Source organism: Xyrauchen texanus, chromosome 46 (assembly GCF_025860055.1).
Source record: "Xyrauchen texanus isolate HMW12.3.18 chromosome 46, RBS_HiC_50CHRs, whole genome shotgun sequence".
In the NCBI taxonomy this organism is placed as follows: Eukaryota; Metazoa; Chordata; class Actinopteri; order Cypriniformes; family Catostomidae; genus Xyrauchen; species Xyrauchen texanus.
The window spans coordinates 6,049,733-6,059,111 of NC_068321.1; the positions used below are offsets into that span (position 1 = coordinate 6,049,733).

The 9,379-nt window shown below is 39.3% G+C and overlaps 1 protein-coding gene across 1 annotated transcript in view; it reads left to right on the forward strand.

The window, feature by feature from the left end:
* LOC127638540 (serine/threonine-protein kinase BRSK2-like) overlaps positions 1 to 7,629 on the forward strand; it is a 278,228-nt gene extending 270,599 nt beyond the window's left edge. The window contains exons 18-19 of the mRNA XM_052120105.1: positions 1,214 to 1,303; positions 7,472 to 7,629. Of these exons, the coding sequence (XP_051976065.1) occupies positions 1,214 to 1,303; positions 7,472 to 7,629 (248 nt within the window). The remainder of the gene's footprint in view (positions 1 to 1,213; positions 1,304 to 7,471) is intronic.
* Positions 7,630 to 9,379: the final 1,750 nt, after the last annotated feature.

Consider the following 9,379-nt stretch of genomic DNA (forward strand, 5'->3'; position numbering starts at 1 on the left):
ATAACCTTTTTTAAATTATGGCTTTAAAATGACCATTGGTTTTAAATTGGAAAATGAAGGGAGCTCTCTCTTTTGTAGAGCACTAACATTAGGTGTAGATGGTTGTGTTTAGTTGGACCTTATTCTCCAAAACTCTCCTAAGAGTTAGGGCAAATGTTAAGGTTAGGGGGGCGAGGATAAGTGTAGAGTTAAGGTAAGGGGTGGTCATGCCCTTACACAGCATGCCAACAGTCCACCCAATGTCTGTTCCTTGACAGTCTGATTCATATTGCACATAAAAATGGAAACACTTTCATGATTTGGCAAGCTGTAATCTGATTGGAGGAAGGGCACATAGTGTTTTTATCATTCTGCCTGTTACAACAAGAGGAAGAACTAATCACTGTATGTGCCAACTTGAGGATTACCATCTTGACACAAAAGTCTAAGACTTGTTTGCTCTACAGGAAGCTATTCAGAAGGAATCTTCTCACCAGCCTCTAAAGTACAATCCTTGGAAACATTTTCAAAGAATCCTTCAACTGCCTTATCGCTCCTAAGACAATGTTTTGCTTGACATCCTTCTACATGCACTAATGACCCCATCAGTAAATTGCAGATGTCGCAACAACAATGGCAGATAAATAGAACACCTAAAAACGCATTACAGTATATTGGCTAATGCATCATTCTCCCTTATTTTCTGCCATTAATATTCATTATGTCTAACACAGATAGTGGCAACAGAAGCTCTTATCTACTGCAGTATATAGTCCAGGATGTTAAATAATGTTGTTGTCCACCATGTTGTGATAAGAAGTAGTGGAAGAACAGGTTACAAATAGTTTTACAATAAATTCATGTCAGGTTCCTGTAAGGCTTCAAGGATTTGTAAGCATCCTAATTTGGATTTCTTTCAGCAGGCTTTTATGTCTAGGAGTCATTCACAAATGTCATTGTGTGTTCGTTGTGAGTCTTTTCAATCAATTAATTGGTTGCAAAGGAAGTAGCTGGAATGCATTCATTTTGGAAGTCTCTTCAATGCTTTCATTAGTGCTTTCATTCAGTGCTTTCAGAAAATGCTTTTCAAACCATTTTATGCCAGGTCATAATTGCATGAAACCCCCTGAGTGAAGAAAACTACTGTCACTATTTCCTATCTTAAGGGTTTTCTTGCAACCAGCTACAGGCTTGTATCCTTTAATGTTCTGTAACCTACTACATTTTGTCACAGGTCCAAGCCGGCGTTTTAAACGTGTGGTAGAGACGATTCAGGCACAGTTGTTAAGCACACATGACCAGCCAGGGGTCCAACAGCTCTCTGGTGAGTAGAAATCCCCCTTCCGTTCCCTTACCCCACCCTCTTCCCCCGATACCCATTCTCTGAAATGTCTGTTAAGGCCCAGGTATACTTTGTATTTCTGTGTTCCATATCAGTGCCCAGTCTACCACGTTGTCTTTCAAAGTGTACTCTTTTGAGCAAGCCTAGACCAATGTGTTTGACTGTTTTATGATACTCTTTTAGTAGTCAACGACAGGCGCATGTGCCGACAATGTGCACAGACAAGAAGTGTTGATGTGAAAATGATTAACTCTCCGTCACGCATACTGTGTACGTTCCAAATGCCTACAACCAAAGTATACTTTGGTCTTTACACTCCCACCCCCACCCCCTCTATCATGCATGTCCCCTGACTCCTCATCCACAGCACACCACCAATCAACATCACACTATTCTCAGCAATTCCACAAAATCCTGCCCTAAAGCAAGCTCCCATTGACGCTTGAAGAGATATGGATGTTACCAATTCGTACTGATGCCCTTCGGCCACACCGCTGCTCCTATTTCTCAAACAACATGATTAATATAATTCCCTGACAATTCTCCAATTGTGAGCACATCAGCTTAAGATTTCTAGTTCCTGGAGACTGTGTCCTTGTTAGATGATGGATCAGGGCATCCCCGATTACAGCAGGGAAGCTGAGCTTCTCCCGCCCAGGACAGGACATAAACTGGTGGATATTGTGTGAGATGGGTGGTAAAAACATGAAAGTATGCGAACAATGAGAGACAGCTGGCCAGCTTTTAAAGCGGAGCTGTATTGTGATTGGATGAGATGCCTGATAGATGAATCCCGAGGTCTTCCTGCTAGAACTACGCATTGCTTTGCTAGGTTCGGGTAACCCAAAAACTGAACTGTTATTTAAATCACAGTCCTGCTCTTGCCACAGCCATGTCCTTCAAAAAGATCCCATCTCAGGTTGGTCCATGTCAATAAACTGTAAATAAACGAATAAACATTAACCCCCGCAATTAACTTAAATTAAGTCACTTTCAATGCAAATTTTCAGTAAAATGTCAACAAACGTTCATCAGTCTGATCAGACAGACATTGTGCTTAATAAATCTAAGCACATAAAACACAAAACAGGGAAATTACAGTAGGATATTACATTTTGGAAAGCTTTTTTTTATATAGATCTTCTAAGCTCAACAACTCTTGATTATATGGTTTGCGAAGTATGTAGATCCGCAATTGCTGACATAAGAAAAGACAAATGCTTTTCATTCTAGCTTCTCTGTTCTCCCTGAGCAAATCCTCCTCAAGATGCTGTTTGACTGTGTCCCAACCATCTCCCAGATAACAGCTCCCTCTACTGGTCTGATAGATGAACATCAAGTATCAAAGTGACTCAACATATGAGGTTTTATTTATCAAATGCACATCAGTACATCATGTATCAGTATTTCCTGGCAATTAAATTTAACTTCAAGGATATTTAGTTGCAACTTGATAACTTGACCTTTTCCAAGAATTTATCAACACTCAAATTAAATCAAATAATTTAAAAGGTTTAATGCATGATTGCAAAGATTATTCATTTACAATTAGTTGCAACTTTGCTGCATCAATGGTTGCATTTAAAAATTGATTCTATAGTATTCTGTAGTATATGTATGCATAATTAAGTTGACTATTCTCAGTCTCAAAATATGTAATTATTGGCCTATCTTTACTATATAAACATACACATAAAGGTGTCACAAAGTGGACAATGTACAGCCAGCCATTCATTGTATCCAGCCATTGTTTGTTTTCTGATAATAACTGGTTCATTACACAGCTACTTGGCAAATATATAAATAAATAAATATACTTGAAATTTGAATCTCAATGAATTTAAGTTTTCATTATTTTGTGTGAAGAAAGAGACAGAAGAGTGACATGAAACTAGCACACAGAGTACTCACTGGTCATGGAAACCCTGGGAAATATAAGGGAATTTTAAAATTGTGATTTCCTACACTGGAAAAGTCATTAAAAATGATAAACCCTTGATAGTCTTGGAAAAGTCATGGAAATCTCTATCAGTTAAGCTCAGCTGCTTTCACTGCTACTTTGGAGTGATTTCAGGGAGTGTTGGACAACAGAAAGACATCACAGACCATCTCAAAAGAGTAGATATTCCTCCTTCTCTCTCCTCCTTATTTCCTTGCTCTCAGTCCCCACCCTCACCTTCTCTTGTCCTTCCTTGGTTGTCTTTCATCTCTCTTTGTCACTCAAACACATCATTCATTGCACTCATTCAGCTCTGTATGACTCACTGTGGTTTGAATATGCTACAGCACTGCACAGATGAATGGCATGTACTCATCGGAGTCAGTTTACACCCACTGTTCCTCACTGATTTTATAATGTAATAGTGTGGGGGGCAGTTATGGGTTTGTGTGTATATGTAAATAACCACCCTTCTGGTATTCTTTGCTTTCATATAACTTAGTACTTAAAGTACTTATGCATATTCATGCACACTTGTCTAATAACCACCCAATTTAAGTCCTCTTGTTCCTAATCTAGTCTAGATTAAGACATCTGGCCCTATGATTTTTAATTGGAAATTGCTAATTTGCTTCGCTTTGGGATGATGAAGAGTGTACGTAGTGCCTCTAATGAGCTAATGCCCTTATCCGATTTATATACCAGTTGCAGGGAATTTCAGGCTCTACTGATTTACGGTAGTTGTGTGCCATTTACACATGTATGTTTCTCTCTCACACATGTATACAGAGAACATTCAATCTACTGCAAAAACTGGTAAAGTCTCAAAGTCAATGTGTGGTAAGACTCTTGTTGTCTGTCTGTTAAAGACACCATTTCCACCACACCATTTTTTTTTTTTACTGTATTACGTCCACCACATTTTTCTATCACTTAAATCCCTAAAAATTACACCACTTTTAAAATGCATATTCTTTCAATTGCACCCCTTTTCAAGCAACTTTTTTCACAAGCAGTAATATGAGCAGTTAGTGGGTTGTACACTTGCGAACCACGTCGTTAAAAACTGCACAACATTAACTGGCCACCGTTACTTACTTTGTACAATGAGGTCCAAAAGTCTGAAATATATACCAAAGATAAACATTTTTGATTTTAAATCCAATTCAAACATATATTTTCTTTTCATTTCGAAACCTTTAAAACAGAAAAGCTATGGTCTAAAATGAAGAAGAAATATTCAGCATTCTGTATTATGTTTAGGTCATTAATAAAATGTAATCAAATCTAAACATTGACCAAACTCAAGAGCATACTGTCATTAAAGCAAGAGGGGGACATACAGTACCAAATACTAAGAAATTCTAAGTTCATGTTAACTATTGGCCTTACACTTTTGGACCTCACTGTATTTAGTCTGCTGTGTAACTCCTGAGTGTTTGATGTGTGCTTGAATATGTGAAACTGTGCATGGACTCCGAGTGTCGATTTGTGTACATGTGTGTGTAAGTCAGGCAGTATCCTAAATCAGGTACATTTAATGAGATTTTCTCTTTCAGTCAGTGGTCTCTGCTCATTGACACTGATGTATATTGCAAACAAAAGTGGCAAGAGCTTTTTTTATTTTTTTAAATCACCAGTTGCAATCTGATTGGCTGGTCGCTTCCTGACTTCTGGGAATCAACTTAACTTATGTAACATGTCATTAAACTGGACAGAAGCTGAAAAGAATGAAGATTAAAGTAGAATTCTGTCCACATGTTGGGTTTCCTGCCTGATCACACATGTACATGCCATTCTCTCTGCAGTGACTTTGATGAGCAGATGCTACATTATTTCACTCATTAGATTACCGTAATTTCCGGACTATTGAGCGCACCTGAATATAAGCCGCACCCACTGAATTTAAAAAAATATATTATTTTGAACATAAATATGCCGCACCCGTCTATAAGCCGCAGGTGCCCACCGGTACATTGAAACAAATTAACTTTACACAGGCTTTAACGAAACACGGCTTGTAACAAAAATAAATAGGCTTTAACGAAACACGGTTTGTAACAAAAAATAAATAGGCTTTAACGAAACACAGTGTGGCAGCGGGGGCCTGGTCATGCGCCCGTCCGGGAGAGAAAAGCGCTAAGGGCGCTTACATCAAGTGCTGAAAACTGTCACACTGGTGCCAGTGTGACAGTTTTCCCAAGAAGGACACGAAGCAGGGAACTTGACGTTCCAGGTAAGGCTTTTAATGGCCACAGCAATGTTTACAATCAATTTTATAAAGTTTCTCAATTCTTGGTCTTCTATGCGCCAACACTAGACTGACGTGTGTCTGTCTGTCACTCACTCACTCACTCACTCTCTCTGCTGCCTTTTTATGCCGCTCTCCCCACGCTTACTGAAATTAGACATTAGCTCAGGTGTAAGCGCCCTTACCCCTTTTCTCTCCCGGACGGGCGCTTGACCACGCCCCCGCTGCCACACACGGCTTGTAACAAAAAATACAAAATTAGCAGTAAACAGTAGCCTAGCAAGAAAGTCATTGGTCACTATCTTCCTCCTCTTGTGCACATGAAACCACTGAAGTCATCTCCTTCGGTGTCGGAGTTGAATAGCCTCAGCTTTAGTTGTCTTTTTGCACTGAGTCAATTCCTCACGCTGCTGTTTCCAATGTCTCCCGTGCAGCAGCTCTATTTCCTTTTCCAACAGCCAGATCAATCGCCTTCAACGTGAAAGCTGCATCATATGCATTTCTCCGTGTCTTGAGGGTGACAAAATGACTACCGTAATCAGAATGATGGGAAGTTTGAGCGCTTCGATTTAATCTAAACAGTAAACAAAAAGTTGTTTGACCTTAACCCGTTCGGCAATTTCAATGGTCTAATGAAAGCTTCATGCCGCCAAAAAATGTTTTTTGTTTTTTTTTTAAATAAAATTTGAAAGCGGGAAAAATCCATATATTAGCCGCGTCGTTGTTTAAGCCGCGAGGTTCAAAGCGTGGGAAAAAAGTTGCGGCTTATAGTCCGGAAATTACGGTAGATACATTTTTAATTATCCAGCCCTTCTTATGAAGGCTATATGGAGCCAAATAAGCCACATCAATGGTTACTGCTTGAAATCCAGCTTAAACAAGGGATGCACATATAAAATAATTCTCCCAATACGATTCTGATACCTGAACTCTCGGTATTGGCCAATACCGATCCGATAGCAGTGTTGTTTTTTCTTAATCAGTTTAGAATATGTACTGTACCTCAGTGTGGAACTGATTAGGGATACTCTTCTATGTTACATACATTGTGTAGGCTTTATAAAAGATACGTATACACAATATATCATCCAGTGATGGCTAGAATAAATAATCTTTGACCTTTGATAATTATTTGGGTCGAATTTAATGGAAAACTATGCGAGTTGCGCTCCATGGCACTGCAGAATTTTGACGCCAAGCGTTGGTGGTGTATACCTAACTTCATAGAAAATTATTGTTTAGAATTTTAAAATGTGTCAAATGAGCAGCACTCGTTCAGTAATGCATGCAGACTGTATATTTATTTATTAAACAGCCATTCGTGATTCACAAAACTATTGTATGGCTTTAAGAGACTGAATAAAATGCTTATATGGACTACATTAATGGTATTTTTATGGTTATTTTCTTGTCAGACCGATACCCGATCCAGCTAAAAATGTCAGCATCGGGGCCAATATCAATACAGGTATTGGATCGGTGCATCCTTAGCTATAACCAGAGCTGGCAGCTGTGTTTTGGAACTTTTTAGCTTTTTAACAATATGTTGTTTGGGCTCATGGTCAAGGAACCTGCTGGAAAAACCAGGCCATACCAGCTTAAGGGGTCAAGATGGTTTTTGGACCATTGTAGTTGGTTTATTGCAGGTCCAAGGTGGTCTACCAGCTCAGGAAGGTGACCCATCCTCACCAGCTGGTAAATTAAACCAGCATGGACTAGCTAAAAGCTGATTTTAAGCAGAGTTTTGCTATCATATCCCCATATCTTTTACAGCATTTCCAATTAATGTTGGCCCTGAAAGTTCCTTTTCCCTCACATTTTCCCTCTCTGTCCACTTCTCCTTGTGTGAACCCATTGTTCATTTCTCTATTTGTTTTCTCTTTCTTCCTTTTCTTCCTGTCTGTGTACCTAGGCAGCCCATTGAGTAACTTCCTTGACGTAATTAAACAACTTTTTTCAGACGAGAAGAATGGCCAGGTGCCTGTTCCACCTGGCACGGCCAACAGATACCCACCAAACGCCCATCACCACGACCCTCATCCTAGTGACTCTAAATTCCCAGCGGGAAACCCCAGGGACAATGCCAAGCTAGTGGTTGGGATTACGGAGCAGCCCTAAAACCAATCAAATCAAGCTTTTTCAAACATACTTACCAACAAGCACTCAATGCTCACATAATCTTAGACATGATGGAATTTATCCTTGGAAAAACTTTTGTATGATGGAATGACTATAAAGAATGAAAAATTAAAAACTGTTTAACTGACTAACACAAATTCAGAAACATTTCACCCACCCCCCACCCCCCCACCCCCCCTTTTGTTGTTGCTACCCCGGATATTTTCATGTCTTAATGTGTGACTTCTTTTCCTTACCTTTGTGCTGCTTGTGTTTGCTAACAGGAATTATACAGAAAACTTATTAAAACTCCACCCCCAATTCCCTGCTCATCCTGTGGCGGACATTTATTGAACGAAGGCACTTTTAAAGATGAACAAGCAGGTTACCAAGAAAATGGACGCTTCATCCTTCATCATACTCTTCCCTTCCCACTCTTTGGTGATTCTGTGCTTGATGAATTCATTTTCTACAGACTGTGTGCTCCCTTACCATCCTCTTAGTACTCTAACCTGTTCACACCTACACATACACAGGCTCTGTTCCAAAACCTAGGGAGCTACCTAAACAGGCAGCATTTTAAGGTGGGTGTGCTCCTGACATAAAGGCTGTTCCAAAAGGTAGGCTGCATGTATCATTCATGGAGAAGGGAATCCTACAATGCATTGCAACAAGCCCCATTGAAAAAAAAAAAAAAAAAGTCTATACAAGATAGCGGATGAGGCAAATATCCCGGTCGAGGCCTTCTAGCTGGCCTTGAGTGACGCAATCACGCTTTAAGTGATGTACGTAATTTGAAAGCGAAGAGCACGAGATCTTGCTGACTAGTCGGCTGTCATCACTGCCGCTATAATCACTGAGAAAGAGATCCTTCTGGATTTAAAAACCTGAGATGTTCTGCATGATCGTGCGATTGATTTATTAAACAGGAAAGGAGAACTGATTTTCACTTCAAGTAAATTGGTAAGTGCTTTTTGCATTGTTATAGCAACATCAGGAGTTTTCTAAGTGTAAATTAGGCTGCTTGAGAATTCCGTGTCGGATCAAGTTTTGAAAAGTAGTGCTGCGTTCTATTCAACTCGGAAAGTCGGATTTTACAAATTCCTACTAGGAAAAGTGCAATGGAATGCACCTTGAAGTCAGAATTACAACTTGTAGGCTCATGCAGAAATTCTCAACTTTGATTTCACCGAGATGCAGGGGCATGATGTCACTCAAACATGTGGACACTCAGGGAGATATACAAAGTGATAAACATTAACTTTATTAAGTAATGTCAATAAATGAGTTAATTTCCTCATTACATGATATTAAAGCTTGTTTAACAAACGCCAGCAGAAACAGCTGTATAAAACATTATAATCTCTTTTGATAATCGTACACCTGAAGCACAAATGCTAGTGCTGTAGCACTGTTTATCAGTTGGGTTGCTAGGAGACATCTCTAATGAGAGTCAAACTCCTGCTAAGCTAACGGGAGCATTGCAATATCGGGGAATGAAATGCATTTATGGTCAGAGATATAAATTAGGAATATCCCACATCCAACTTGAATGGAACGCAGCATAACCGTGAACCCTGACGAAATTAAATTTATTGCAAGGAACTTTTAAATCACAAATATTATTAGATATTTTCCAGGTATTATAGACCTCCTTGGTAGATTCATATGAAAAATTATGATTTTTGAACGTCTGTTCACGAGACAAAACAGTCATGCTGTAGTTAAAATTAGGCTTGCTTGAGCATTA